General features: G+C 36.6%; 1 protein-coding gene across 4 annotated transcripts in view; it reads right to left on the reverse strand.

The window, feature by feature from the left end:
- Window positions 1–13,178, reverse strand: part of LOC128206672 (uncharacterized) — a 31,746-nt gene extending 18,568 nt beyond the window's left edge. For 2 of the 4 annotated variants that reach the window (XM_052909282.1, XM_052909279.1), the window contains exons 1-2: window positions 12,276–12,351; window positions 6,019–7,846 (exon numbers count right to left, since the gene is read on the reverse strand). In XM_052909282.1, the coding sequence (XP_052765242.1) occupies window positions 6,019–7,420 (1,402 nt within the window). In that variant the 5' untranslated portion in view covers window positions 7,421–7,846; window positions 12,276–12,351. The other 2 variants (XM_052909281.1, XM_052909280.1) reach the window with 2 other exon arrangements.
- Between the last annotated feature and the right edge of the window lie 3,378 nt (window positions 13,179–16,556).

Consider the following 16,556-nt stretch of genomic DNA (forward strand, 5'->3'; position numbering starts at 1 on the left):
CATGTTTAAATGATACCTTTTGATATTATTTTTTTCTACAATAGTTATATACCCTGATATGATATAGGTCGGTTCGGTAGAAAATCCCGGTTCTCAAAAAAAAGAGAGAAAAAGTTATGCATACCTACCTACCTATCCTATTTTTTTTGGTAGATGAAACAAAGGATATTTCCCTAATGTCAACTTTACATGTAGCGATAATCTTCGGCCAAAAGATCAAAGTGCAGAAATAATCTGTGTCGACCTAAATAAAACGAGTGATGTTTGTTTTACGATTAAATGTGTGACGATCTTTAATGACTTCGTTCGAATTTACTATGCTTTAAAGCATGCGTTCTTTAACGGCTCGACATGGCTTCTTTGTTCCACGAATAGCTAAAACACTACCACTAAATTTAAAAAACAAACATGAGCCCATAAAATCCCCCAAATAATACCCTTGGAGATACAAATATTTTAATTTAAGATGAGTCACAATTTCAAAGCTATTTTGTTTTAAATCAGCGACTTTTGTACATGTTCCAAACCTTAAAAGTTACATTAAACGAATTTTTTTTATTTAAATCCATTTAGTTTAATCTGTATTTATTTTACAATGATTGCGAAGGAAGTTATATTAACTTATGCTAAGTCACACTCGCTGGCAATATTTTGTGCGAGTGTGGTCATGTATTGTGAGGGAAAACCGGTGAACCCGGATAAAACCCACTTGTCTGGTTTGGTGATCACCAACCGAACTCACATGCGCCCAGTTCGGAAAATCGAACCCGGGTCACCTTAGTGAGAAGCGAGTGTTCTAACCACTGCGCTAACCGGACAACTCGGGTTCTTGTGAGAAGCGAGTGATCTAACCACTGCGCTAACCGGAAAAACCGGGACTAACAGGAGAGCCTGGGTCGCTTAGGCGAAAAAGCATGTGCTCAAACCACTGCGCTAACCAGACAAATTCAATATGTAATACACTTGTACCTAAAATGCTTTATTTAAAATCTTTCGTATGAATCCAGTTGTACACTCCAGCCGAAAATATAGTTTCTTATATAAATTAATGCATTATATAATTATGCATATGTTTCCTATCATAGTAACATGAAAAGTTAAATTCTACAATCCTACCCCCTCTCAAACCCGTTAGTGCTTTTTTCACATCCCCAGTATAACTTTAATAATTTTGGGAGTCAAAGAAGGAGGTTTTATCCCCACCGAGAGGGGGGAGAGGGGGGGGGGGGGAGGTATTCGCCAAAATAGTAATTTTGGACCGACAATGACATGCATTTATGTTATCTTCTTCATTCACGTCTCAATCTTTCGAACGAGCAGAATCTATGGAGACAATTCAGCCCCAGAACTTAATGGATAACCACTAATGATAACGCGAACAGACATTTAATTTTATTAAATACATTTTATCTTTCAAGCAAGATTTGCGGCATAATTATTGACTAATCTTTGCGCTGATGGATTCATGTTTACATGCATTAAAATTGATCTTCTTATAAGCTACGTAGACTTGGAAATAAATGAAGAATTAATTGAAAAAATGCAGTTTCACTCGTGAAGGGCACAGACGCTTGGCAGAGCTTACAGACAGTTTACTAGGGCTTTTGTTGTGAATTCGAAACTAACACTGGTTTTATTTTGCGAATTGAAATTCAAAGGTGACTTAATTAAATTGAAATTATTGCGCTCAGGAAAAACAAAAGAAAATGTAAAATATATTTTTAATTTGGCCGAATAATTGGCTGCTAGACCGAAATGATATTAACATAGACATTTAGCTTATTTCTATTAAAAGCAGCCATCTATACCCGAAAACAAACGTCCCAGCCGTATTAAAAGACAAATGAAAATGGCGCCAAATGAAGAAGGGCGGACAATTCGAACCTACGGCAATGAGAAAGAGTTCCCTCCCTTAATAATTATTAAATTTCCTCAAAATTTGTTGAATTATTTTTTAGGTTAAAAATCCTTTATTGAGCCGGGATGGCATGAATATAATTTAGAATTAAACTATTATAATAAATTGTTCCTAAGACGTGTGTTACCGTTCAATGTAAGCCTGCTTTTAAAAGGACTCGCTCATGTTTTGGCACCAATTGTTTTTCCCGGCAAGGCATCTGAGAGCACCTTTATTATAAAAAGTTCACTATTTAATACCGAGATTGCAGAAAAAATCCACTTAAAGTATAAAAATATTCTGGTTTGAGTGGGGTGCGAACCCACGCCGGTATAGTGAAAACGTCCGCCCGGTTAGCTCAGTCGGTAGAGCGTTGGACTGTTAATCGGACAACCAGGGTTCGATTCCCGGGCGGACCAGGTCACTTCCGTTGTGATTGGTTATGAAATACTTTCTACGACCATTCGCACTGTACCACTGCCCCTGGTATGTACAGAAGTTGTCAGTTCCTTGCAGAAGTGAAGGCACCTAGTACTGGTTCACCGCCCAGGATAGGTGTGCGGTGGTTAAACTGTCACTCTGGGACCCTTCAATGTGCTCACGCCGGGACCCGGAGTATAAACTACTAACACCACCACAGTATAGTGAAAACTCATGACACACGACCAAAATTCACCAGTCAATTGTAACCACGCCCCCCCCCCCCGGTCCGGGGAATAGCGGGGACTTTGACTTTCGGTCCAGCCAATCCCGGGAACGAACTGATGGTAAAATCCCCGCCAAATGCCCCCGCACCAAAGGGACCCTAGATAAGGACAATTTCCCGCTATATTTGGCGTGAAGACAAAACCACCGCAGTCACCCGGCACTGCGGGGCCACCTGGAAGGTAAAAACACGGCCCATTTCCCCCCCCCCCCTATCCCCGCTATACCCCCGGACCTGGGGGGCCGTGGTTACAATTGACTGGTGCATTAAGACTTTTATTGAAACGCGTTACTAAGGTTTTTCAATATCATGGACTTCAAAGACAATATTTGAGCATTTATCAACATTTGTTGACGGACTCCAGCCGTCAATATCTTAGTTTTAACACTCCTAATGATTTGCAACACTTTATTCGTCATACAGAAAAAAAGCATTTTACAAAAACATGAGCGAGTCCCTTTAAATACACAGGTGTAGTCAAACTTGTCAAAATCCTTTAAGTATCTGTATTCAAATGATAGCCCTTTAAGACGGCAAAAATGCAGGTGAACATTAGATATTACAATACAATATAAATTTCTATTTTTTATGTGGAGATTGAATCTTACATAGGAACAGTGAAAAAGCATCTAACTCCAATTTTTCAGCACTGATGATTCCGATAAATCAAAGCTTTGTGTTAACGTTTTCTGTGAAAAAGTGCTGCACCCTAATCGGATTAAGATCATATCCGAATATTCTTTTTTTTTCTTTCTTCACTTAAGCACGTTATATCGACAACAATTTTCAGATAGTTGTTTTTCAAGAGAATGAACCTCCGCAACTTTAAATACAAGAAGTCCAACTTTATAAGAGTTGTCGACCTTGCCAGTTCGAGAGTGAATGCAGCTTAGTTTTGTGCCCCTGCTAAATCGCAGTGTATACCCTGCATGCGGGGAACCAAATCACACAGCGTTAGCCACAAACACTTTTATTGAACGCAGGTTAGAGCGCATGAGAGAATATTATTCATGTCAAAATATATGTATAAAATCACCTTTTAAGACACCCTTATATATATTTCTGTTAAATTATCTTTAAATTTCACAATATTGTTTAAAATGTTTGTAATTATTTTGCAAACATATTCATATTTTCATTTAGAACGCACTTACGATTTGTATTTGTTTATTTTTCTAACGATGAGCTGTATATGCATAAGTTATATTCACATTATGTTCTTTTCTGTAATGTTCTGTTTTGTTTTTATATTCAACAAAAAATAACCATCTTTCTATGCCTGATGGAGACAGATAATTTTCAATATGGGACTAAAAACAGAGACTATTTGTGGGTAAACTACTTTAAATAAAAGCACTTTATCAAAGTCACTACATTTTGATCAAATGGACTTAGTTTTACAATACGTTACTGCAAAACCATTGATTGTATATAAATCACCGGTACCTCATATGCCGGTGTTTAGCTCATAATGCTTTGTAAATACGGCTATGTTTGAACAACGCCCATAAACCCGGGCCTTACACGGTATCCAGGAATTTATGGTCCAATATTAAAAGTTTTACGACCTTAGACACCAACTTATTAACGATTATTGAAGCCGTTTAGGAATATTCGGTAATATTTACAACTTGTGGCAATATTTGGAATTGCACTTTTATATTATTTTGTTTTAATGTGGGTATGATTTAGAACTGTATCAAGAATTGGGTGCATTTATACATGCTAGAATCAAGTCCGGTGCTATTTTAAAGTGACACTCTTATTCAAATTCAATACATACGCATGTACAATAATCATACATTTTGAGTGATAAACCTTTAACCACTTACTTTATTAAGCATTTATGGAAAATATCAACTACTGATTGTATCAACAAGATTGTAACCGTGTATTTAATAGCGGAAAGCGCTAAAATATTAAACGATTGGTGAATGCTAAAATATTTACAGTGGTCTACTATAGTATCAGAAGGTAGAAATACCGTGTTTTATGCTCATTTCTTTCAAATTTAACTCGGCATCCTTCATAACATTCTTTGTTTGGAGTATGAGTGCATCTTTAAGAGAAGGCCTACACAAAATAGGAACTTCCGTTTAAATGTTCCATTGACATACATTCAGCAACCTTAATAATTGTTTGTGAACCAATGAGGAATCAGCATTACATGTATATTCAAATTTTCTCCATTTTATAACCCATAGAACGCTTGGTCGCTTTTGCAGAACGAATTGACGGTCAAAATTGTCGATTGCCTGATTTTCTAAGTAATTGAAAATAGTTTTTGTTCACGTGTTCCTTTTTCATGACTTCAATGAATAATGTGTGATCGAAGAGAAATTAAGTGAATAAATGAATGACTGAACGAACGAATGGATGAATGATCTGAGGAATGAATAAAAAAAACACGAACGAACGAACGAACGAACGAACTAATGAATGAATGAATGAATGAATGAATGAATGGATGGATGGATGGATGGATGGATGGATGGATGGATGGATGGATGGATGGATGGATGGATGGATGAATGAATGAATGAATGAATGGATGGATGGATGGATGGATGGATGGATGGATGGATGGATGATGGATGGATGGATGGATGGATGGATGGATGGATGGATGGATGAATGAATAAGTGAATGAATAAACGAATGAATCGATGAATCAATCAATCAATCAACCAACCAACCAACCAATAAATTCATCAGTGAATTAATCAAGCAATCAAGCAAGCAACAAAGCAATCAGGCAATCAATTATTAAGTGAGTGAGTGAATGACTGGATTGTGATTCGCTGTTTAATTGCTTGATTTTCAGAAATAATTAATATATGAATAAACGAATGAGCGAACCAACGAATGACTGAATGAACAGAATGGAAGAATTCTAAATAAGGCAACAATTTTAGATATATCCAATGATAAGATAAAGGAAGAATTAAAAGTCAACAGATGGACACCATTGTTTGGATCACGTCAAGACTAAAGTAACCTATCCATTTTCAGGGAAGGTTAATAAATGCTTTAACATGATAAACTTTATCGCATTTATTTAAGTATTCAAAACTTTTTTTGATGCTTGGTTAAACCGAAAGAATTGATATCTTTTCAAGGCACTGTTTTGATGGAATGTTCATAAGGACAGAAATACGAAGTAGATTATCTATGTTTAAGGCCGTGAATAATGGAACACGGATCACGTTGATGTTAATTCTTACATTTCGTTGACATGTCGAACGAAATACAAGCTCTACTATGTATTGTTATGTCACAGATTAATATTATCTATCTATCGTTTTTTATTTCAAATGATATCATTAAAGAGATCGCCTTGCATATAGTTAATGGGACAAAAATAACTAGGCTTACAACGGTTCAATGGGGGTGGAAATAACTAAATCTAACTCACCCGTGGGTCGGACGTCGGAATAGGGGCTGGATACATTTTGGTACCAGCCGGCCGCCGAGTTCAAGTCCTGGGTCAAGTATCCGGTGTATGATCCCGGGGCCACCATACCGGAACTGCGCCCGTACGCGCCGCTCTGGAGCTGTGATTCGTGATCCTGCGGAGAGGCACTTCCGCTTTCTGAGTAGGCGTACTTCTGATTTCCCATGGATTGACCGGGATTTGATGCCGCGTAGAGGGCATCTTGTGAGACACCCCAGGCGGCATTCGCCTGTGGTGTCGGTGATGAGCTAGCATTGCCATCACTACTAAGGTAGGCGGAAGGTACGGCGCCCTGGCGAGACGGATACAGCTGGGTTAACCCATAGTCCCCATGGCTGTCACTGTAAGAAGGCGGCTGAAGAGTCACGAGCCGTCCACCCTCAGACGCGTGATATGCATGAGCGAGCGCAAGGCCGGGCGGATTAGTCAAGGTGGTGAACTGACCATTTCCGGTTGCATACATCCCCGATGTTAGACTCACAGTTGTGGCCATGGGCCGTTCCATATCGCTGAAAAAAGCCTCCACATCGGCTTGAGGGAGGAGATGAGTTGTGTTATCATAATTTGTGATAGTCGTCATCTGACTAGATGGGGTTAAGTGGGTCATGTTTTGGACTGTGTACCCGCTACGTAAAGCCGCACTCAACACACTGTGATTGGTTCCTCGCTGGTTGTGGTGGTTTGTATGTTCATGCTGGTAACCTGGATCGATAGTAATAAGCTGCTCCGACCTGCCGTCATGTTCAGACCCGCCTAGCTGGGTATATACATTACCATCGGAGGAATAGTTCAAAACTTCACCACGTTCGTCTGGTTTGACGACAGGATGCTGGTTCATTCCCATTGCCTCCTCATTCGGGAGGCCGTTCATACGAGAGTCCAGATTTTCCTCATGGGTCAAGGTCATGGCCGCCATGTTTGCCTCTGAGGACATGGCGCCCGTATTTGTCATGTCTTGCTCTGACTGAGAAATGTCATGGTCTTCATCTTGGTAGGCAGCTGAGTTATCTTCCCTTGCGTACGCTACTTCCGTCCCATCACTCGCATACATGCCTTCAGAATGGTCCCCACTCGCTCCATTTTCGTACACATTTGGTTCGACATTGCTTGAGTTCGAATCCATATCTGCTGAGTCATTTCCATGTTGTTGAGAACCCGGATGTGGCGAGTAAGCCACAGAACTAGGAGATGCACGTGCAGGTGATGATGTCACATGCTGTTGGTATGGAGACGCTGTTCGAATGTGTGGCGAGGCTGTTTCATCGCGAAAATGCTGGTGGATTTTGTACTTCAATTCTGCCTTAGCTGATGTCGACAAGTTATAAGGTATATTGTCAGATTGAACCACTGCCGCCTCCGACATTTTTAAACACGATTTAAAACTTCTTTAAAATATCCCGTTTTATGAAAATCATTAAATATCTTGTTTAAAATATGTGCTTGTACTTCACAGAGATGCAAACTATCAGTTCAGTTTTAAAGTTTTCATTTAATCCAGCTTTGTATGGCCAAAAAACGTATATTCCATATTTTAAACAAACGGAACACGTCCCATTATCTCCCCTTGTTGAAACCCTTTCGGATTATCAATATCTTACTAAATAGAGACTTAAACCTCTTTAATTGTACCATTTATCAAGTTATTCCCACACTTTCCAAACACGGATGTCTATGTTTAAGGAATATAAATTTTCGCAAATGGCTTCTAGCTTTGAAGTATGCGGTGATGTACGAGTCCGGTCCGTACCGTCGAAAGCCTTGCAGCTGTCTATAAACAGATATTTCCCACCTGAAGAAATAGAGAAAAAGAGAATGCGTCATCTGGACGTTATGAGCAAACGGTGTATTAATTTTTAGAAAATCATTTCTGAAAGGATTTAAACAATATTAATAGTTTTTTAAGCAAATATTCATAAACGATTTTTTTTTTTTTAAAAACAGAAAAAAACGGGTCGGTCTTGGAAACCTGGTCGGTCTTGGAATAATGCTGTGTACACTAAAAAGAACATGAATATAACAGCATTTTCCAGAGCTCTTTTGGCTGTTTTGAGAGATGCTTATACCCGTTAAAACGGAAATTTTGGATCTTCAATGTTATAAATGGGGTAACTAATGAACATTATATTGATAATTAAGGTATACAAGTATAATAGTAACGCGCGCAAAGATAGTGATTAATTGACCAATCAATGCCAATTATAATTCAATATTTCAAGATTCAAGACGTTAATGAAGTAATTTGAACACAAACGTATTCCTCGTTACTTGATCAAAAGATTAATTCAATTATACATATATTCAGCGATAACACAATATGCATTTATACATTGACTGTGTAAGAATGATCGCCCCTAATGTGTACAATTTGAGCAAAACTGGACAAAGATTGAGTTAGAAATTTTGCATTCAAATTGGGAAAATAAATCCCTTTTGGTAATGGGACCATAGTTAATAACGGCAGCTGAGAATAACACTATAATAAATTATATACTTATAGCTATGCTTTTATTTTTTGCACAGATTATGACAAACGTACTTGCTAATTTTGCTATGAAAGACATTTAATTGAAAATGTAATTTTTCTTGGCTATCTTCTTATAGATTATAACACACGTGCTCGGTAATTTTACATGGAAAGTAAAACTAATGAAAATGTTAATTTTATTGAAAAAGAAGTATCAAAAACAAAGAAAAAGACTAAACCTGCTTCCTATTCTGATGAAACCACTTCAACCACGGAGATAATTTACATTGTAATTAAACTTGTTCTGTATTTAAATCATTTCGCATTAACATTGTAATGCGCTGGCTTCTTTTTTCTTTTTGTTTGTTTTAATGAAACAACATCATCAGATGTTGTAGTAAGAGGTCTATTGTTAGTCAATGTTTTAAAATGTGACAGAAATTGAATCTTGGATGGTATTTATAAAACATTTTAAGTCGATTCTTAACTTAAGTCGATTTCTTACATGATTTATTTTATAGTCAAATTACAAGAAAAGTATACGTGTTTTTAAAATAAAAGTATGTACATGTGGGCATATTAATCAATTAATAAAATCAATGACCTTAAAATATTTCAGATATAATTTAGTTATTGTATCATATTATCAGAACAGTTCTGTGTTATGTTCTGTTCTGTATCATATTAACAGTGAGATACTTATCTTCGGATAATGACTTAAAGCTACACTCTCACAGATTGGCCATTTTAACAACTTTTTTTATTTATTATATCGAAAGAGAAATTTTTTGCGTAAATATCTGCAAACCAATGATATAAGATTGCTGACAAAAAATCAGATCGTAGATTTTCATATTTCCTTTAGAAAATTAAGGATTTATGGCTTCAACCGTTACTAACGGTTTAAGAAATAGCATAAAACATCAATTGTTGAACATAGATATAAAAATGCGATCTGATTTTTTGTCAGCAGTCTTACATAACTGGTGTCCATGGATTTTCGCAAAAATTGGCTCGTTCCGAGACAAAAAAATTAAAAAAGCTGTCAAAACGTTCAATCTGTGAGAGTGCAGCTTTAAGACAGGAAATGGCTAAAGATGTTAAATGAATACCGCCCCAGTTTGTCGAAAAGCTTTAGTTCCGCTATTAAAAATAACTATATTGCATTATGTATGGAATACAAGCCACTTTGCTATATTGTTCAAACTTGAAAATTGAATTTGTAATACACACTGGTTAACTTTGGGTCGATTGTTCAGAACAATGGTAAAGTTAACACAGTTGTTAATTTTTACTGCTCTACATTTAAAATTGTATTATTTTAAGCCTTTTTATCTCTCAGAATTATTTTCAAATGAGTGTATGTCGGTTGCTCTTTGGCGTTTGTTCATAAAAGTAAGTACACTAATTCAACTCCATTAAAGTATAAAGTAAAAAAAAATCGTTCTAAATATGTTTTTTGAGTGAGTCCCTGTCTTAATAATGCTACGAATCCTGAAAGTATCTTGCATGGAATACATGCAACTTTGTTATATTATTCAAACTTGAATACGGAGTTTGTAGTTTTTAAAAAACGGTCTCAAGAGCAATGTTTAATGTTAAATTAGCTGTTGAAAAGATAAAACTTACATTTACAGCCTTCTGTGATATACATTTAAAAATGCTGAAGTATTTTCAGTAAAGTTACTTTATGTGATTAGATATTGTCTCCTTACCATTTGAATAAATATAATTGTGTACTTGTTTTCTAAAAATGTATATAATTTTTATCATTATGGTAATTATGATAATGAATATGATTATGATGATGATGATGATGATGATTATTATTATTATTATTATTATTATTATTATTATTATTATTATTATTATTATTATCATTATTATTATTAATATTATTATTGTTGTTGTTGTTGTTGTTATGAAAACAAGTAGTAAAAAGTAATATGTTTAAACTAAAACAAACTTTGAACTTGTCGTATGAGTTTATAAAGGTCAAGGACAAATACATGCATTCAAGCTGTACTCTCACAGATTGACAGTTTCGACTGTTCTTTAATGTTTCGTCTTATATCCAGCTGATTTTTGACATCATTTTAGTACTGCTTTAAGCAATAGTCTTATATAACTGGTTTCCAGACATTTACGCAAAAGTTGGTTCATTCCAAGACAAAAAAAGTTGTCAAAACGTTCAATCTGTGAGAGTGCAACTAAAGGTTTAAACCCATTTGGTTAAAAAACTATTTGTTCCTATAGAACAATTTCCAGCTCCAGATTAATAAAGTTAAAGCATTTTCAATCATTAACTGGGGCAATAATACGCGAAAAAAGTCACGTGATAGTTGCGCAAAACAAAATCATCCCAACAAAATTGAGAAAGAAGTTTTGAAGTTTTTTTCGCATATGTTCCCTTTGACGTAAACATGAACAAGGGTTTAAGCCAGGTTTATAAAAACGTTTCTGTAAAAGAGGGACAGGGTGCTATGGAAGAAGATGGTACATTGTTTTGGGCTGTGAAGATTTTGAACATGATAAATATCACAGAAAATAGTATGGAATTTTGTTTAATTGAAGTAATATTATGTTTTTAGTGCCTAATATGTAAAGTTCGTATGCATTTTTAATCTTATTATAAGTTTTAATAATTTTGTATATATACATAGTTGACAGTCTTAGGCATTTAACTACATGAATGCAAAAGGCTGCCCATGCTGGTCTCCATAAGAACAGAAGGCTGTTACCAAAAATGGACAGGGTGCAGCACCCTTCCATAATTCTTTAGCTAAACTCCTACATGAAATCAATGGGTGTTCAGTGTGAACGTGTGAATGCAAATACACCCAGGTGAACGTTGGTTCGATTGTTCAGAACAATGTTAAAGTTAACCAAGTTATTAATCTTTACTGCTCTGGAACTTTAGTGGGTATACTTGAAAACTGCAGTTTTTTTCTAAAAAAATATGACAACTTCTTCAGCTGTATTTATTTTATTTGAATATATTCGCACACCATAAAATATTTCACGCTTAAAAGTTAACAATGATGTCGTTTATCAAGTTGTGAGCTTTAACAAGGTTCTGAACACTTGTCACAATGTGTATGAAATCGATATGCTTATCAGTAGTCTCAGTAATTTATAACTTGGACATGTAAACAGGAACTTTTCCCGTTAAATTATGCAGATATAAAAGGCATAAAATGTGTCCAAAATGGGGTTCAATGCTTAACATTTCAATTTGCACCCTTTGTGTTTGAGGACGAACACACATTCAGAGAACCTTGCAGCTTGTAATCATTTTATACATGTATATAATGCATAGTATACTGTTTAGTTATTTTAAATGAAAATTTACCATTTTAAAGTGGAATTAAGCACCCCCCCTTACAGAAATTTTCGGATCAAAGACGCGAAAAGCCCTTTCTGCATTTAGCTTGACCCCCTTTTGCATATGCACACAACCGCACGTTTAAGTGCTTTCGGATTTAGTTAGTTTTTGCCTTCATTACGTAAAATGCTATAGTCTATGAAAAAAATATCAAGTTGAATAAAGTAAAACACGTATAATGACATGAAATACGATCTGAGGAAAGACATTACCGACACAACGTTTAACGTGTCACGAGTTTACGCAATATTCCTTCTGGGTTTATGCTATTCTGAGACCCTTAAACCAAACACAAAGTTTACATTCTTCTAGCTAAAACATCTTACAATAAACATGTAAAGTCAAATAACAGTTAAAATCACACCCTACCTTACATTAACATAAATTTAAATCAAAATCCAATATGGCGGACTAATTTTACACTGTCCGCCATTACTAAAACAGTACCTCACCTGCGCTCTAATACCGCTAAGTAGCGACCGTAAAAAGTAGTCCCTTCGGCGAGTGAACTGCACATTGCGTCTTTCAATTATAATTCAAATTAAGTTGACTTGCCTTTTGTTTTCTTTTCAATTACTTTCCTTTAATTATTCCAAAATTCTCTTATTGTAAAACGTCGAGTATTCAATATACATGATTTGTAGTTAATCACGATTCAGAAATAGAACTTCATTAATCCGTTTTGTGGTTTGTGTTAATGAAATTTATGTAGAAAAAAGACGCATTTGCACCCGATGAATTTCGACGAAGAATTAAAAGGTATCACCAATGTAAACTGGACTTAAAGAACACAAATATCAGTGTAAAGATAACGGTTATCACATTTGAAGCAAATTCTGTTTCTATCACCACAATATTTAGCCCCAGTGTCCAAAAGATAAAAACAAAAATATGAGGACACAATTTAGCAGGTTGACAAACATCTCAAACACCATAAAACGCGATAAATCATCATGCTGATACCGATTCCCCAACCCCTCATTTATATTCATACAAGCGCCAAATTTCACTTTCCTGATTAAATTCATAAAATGCCATATCAGTTCCTATTCCACTGATATGGCGACCTGCACAACGGCCGCAATCTCCTTACCTGTTATCAGTTCGGCCATATAAAATCCACTTCTAGAACATTAAAATTACAACACCATACGCAGATAAAATCAGTCTTCAATTTGGATTCAAGGCAACCCGTCCAAAACCCAGAAATGCCGTCGGCGGCTCTTCTTTGACACTCCAGGAAAACGTGTCATTTATACACAGGAAGTGAGTCTTATACGATGGTCACATATAAAGTTTATGTTTCGGATAGGAATAAAACAACGCTGTATACGGAATTCGTAAAATCGACACTTTTTGATCTTTGTACTGAAGCTAATTTGCATAATATATAAACACTCCTATCGAGTGTCATAAATAGCCCTATTTTGAATTTAAGCAAATAAGCAATAAACATGGCGGACATTATAAATTTTTATATTTACAACCAGATTACAAAGATACAAGTAGCTAATAATACATGAAGACATTTTACCTGTGCAAACATTGATAAGATAGCCAAGAGATAAAGTGTCTCACTATCTAAGTCTCAGGACCTACTTAAAGCAGCTGTTGATAACGGAACTGCCCCAGCCAATCGTTAGTTGGCCGTAATCTGCCATGAGAGGTACAATGTGCACATATTTGTCATCTTTCGGCGAGGTTTCAAACCTTAGGCTGACATGAAAGGGCACATATGGTTAAATTTGGTCCGTCTCTCACGATTGTTGAACTTTTGGAATTTTAACAACGGTTAAACGCAGTTTCAAAGTGCGAACTTATTCGCCACGTTTCCATTTTGGTTTTAACCGCGGAGGAATATTTCAAACATGGTAAAAGCGTGTCTGACAGCGTAGAAATACATATACCTCAGATCACGTGACAGAAAGTAATGGCGGATGGTCGATATTTCATGTTAGCAACATTGGAATTTCATTTATTGAACCCTAGAACGCATTTGGAGAAGTAACATTGTGAGCTTTATTCTTGGGAGGGCAAATTTAACTAACAAAGAGAAACTTGGCTGAAATAAATGCAAATGTTTATAAGTTTGTGCGTTGCTTAGCGTAATGAAATGGTATTAGTTATAACAATAATTCCTACACAAACTTGCTTCGGCAAAGATTTGAATAGCACTTGTTACAAAACTATTTTTTATCATCTATAGCCTTAAAAACCTAATATAGCTTTTATCTTTCATTGACCTGCTGTGGCTTCAAAAGGGTTGTTTAATTGAAATTATGAAGAAAATAAAGAGATATCACGATACGTTAGCCAGACATTTTAGTTTTATTTGTAAACATATACGAACTGAGATTTGAACTGTAACAATAAAAATGTTACGAAACACTACTTGTGCGTGTCATGTAAAGCTACCAGTACAAACAAAATAACACATCATAAATAAAGTCGTATTGGAGTTTTCTTTTTCCATGCGTACCAAGTAGGCACGTCGACCCAACACATTCCTCTCGATTTTGTAGATGTTTTTACTGCAATAAATGTTCAACTTTAAATTTTACCCTTACCAGTATGGCGTAGATTATCAATGTACCGTGTGTTCTGATTATTAACTTCATGCTTTAAAGGTGCACAAAGTACAAGTTCCTGGACAACGTAGCGCTCAAAATGTATCACCCCCATGTACCTAAGTAATGTAGCTCTCAAATGTAGCATACACGCACACGTACCTAAAGAATGTAGATCTCAAATTTAGCATACACGCACACGTACCTGGATTACGTAGCGCTCAAAATGTAGCATACACGCACACGTACCTGAATAATGTATCTCTTAAATGAAGCATACACGCACACGTACCTGAATAATGTAGCCCTCAAATTTAGCGTACACGCACACGTACCTGGATTACGTAGCGCTCAAAATGTAGCATACACGCACACGTACCTGAATACTGTAGCCCTCAAATGTAGCATACACGCACACGTACCTGAATAATGTAGCTCTCAAATGTAGCATACACGCACATGTACCTAAAGAATGTAGCCCTCAAATGTAGCATACACGCACACGCCTACGTACCTGGATTACGTAGCGTAAAAATGTAGCAGACAGGTACACGTACAGGTTGCGTTTCAAAACCTCTCCAATATAATGCAACATGGACTGGAAGGACACTCTGTGGTCTAGTGGCAAGCCACTTGACTATTAGCCCGGGTATCGCAGGTTCAATTCCCTGCGTATATAACCATTTAAAACTCTAATAGTCTCTAACCAGGGTAATATTATGTCCGTGTACTGTAACAAACACTACATTTCAATAAAGGTATCTTATTCGTCAACCTTATGTTGCTTTAAGAGTGCTCAGGTTCAGCTGTAAAGTTACAGGCAGAATCTATGCGTCTCATGTCCTGGCGATATTTTTATTGAAACTCAGCTTACGCCAAAAACGGAGTTACGCCTAGAAAGTTAAGATCTTGTTGAAACGGTCCCCAGACTCCCTGGTTAGTGTTTATTTTTATTCTCTCTGCGCCTACCGTAGATGGCATGTGATACAGATAAGTTTGAGATGGTTTCTTTATCGTTGTATAAAGTTTATGTTCTATTTATCTATTCTGTCATTCCGTTAGGCCAAGACACAATCATCCTTATTATTTTCTCAGGCACTTTTTGGAATAACACTAAGGGGGGAGGGTAATTTATTTCACTATTTCAAAAATAAATAAACTCGCTTGTAGTTATTTTCTATTAAACAGACCTTTTCACAATATGATAATGCACCAGCCATTTGTAACCACGCCCCCCCCCCTCCAGGTCCGGGGAATAGCGGGGACTTTGACTTTTGGTCCAGCCAAGGCCGGGCAAAGTCTCCGCCCTGCGGGGACAATCTGCTGGTAAACCCCCCGCCAAATGCCACCGCACCCAAGGGACCCTTGATAAGGCCAATTTCCCGCTAAATTTGGCGTGAAGACAAAACCACCGCAGTCACCCGGCACTGCGGGGCCACCTGGAAAGTAAAAACACCGCCCATTTCCCCGGCTATCCCCGGTATACCCCGGACCTGTGGGGGGGGGGGCGTGGTTACAATTGACTAGTGCATAAACGCATTTAAAATGTATACTTCAGGACTGATCACCTTTTTTTTCGTTTGTTAATGTTGTTTGTTGTGAATTTTGCAAGCGGGCTTCATGGAATTTGTTCACTAGTGCTCCTGCTATATGTAGAAATAGAGCTTTTACTACGCACTCAGTAAAATTGATTACGATCTTAAACAGAAACAAACAATTTCGCTTTATGTCCGAGAAACTCAATTATTTTGGCCTTATAATGAGTACTCATATCTCTTTTCTGGAGAAGAGAAATGTTCTTTTTAAAGTATTTTGTGGATCAGAAAAAGGGTTTACCGATGATTGACTGTATTTAAAACTAAAACACGGAAAACTGACAGCATGTCATGTGTGACGTTAGGTTTCCTGAAAGCATCAAGTAGTCTTTATGTTTCAAGATTTATACTTAAACAGTTAATAGCAAAATATATTTTGCATGTTCTTCTTTTTGAGTTTATAATGGTGTACCCGCGCCGTACAATGGCTGCACATGGCTTGACCCCTTTAAGTGTGACTTAATACAACATTTTCCAAAACCCCACAT

This window comes from Mya arenaria, chromosome 10 (assembly GCF_026914265.1).
Source record: "Mya arenaria isolate MELC-2E11 chromosome 10, ASM2691426v1".
Lineage (NCBI taxonomy): Eukaryota > Metazoa > Mollusca > Bivalvia > Myida > Myidae > Mya > Mya arenaria.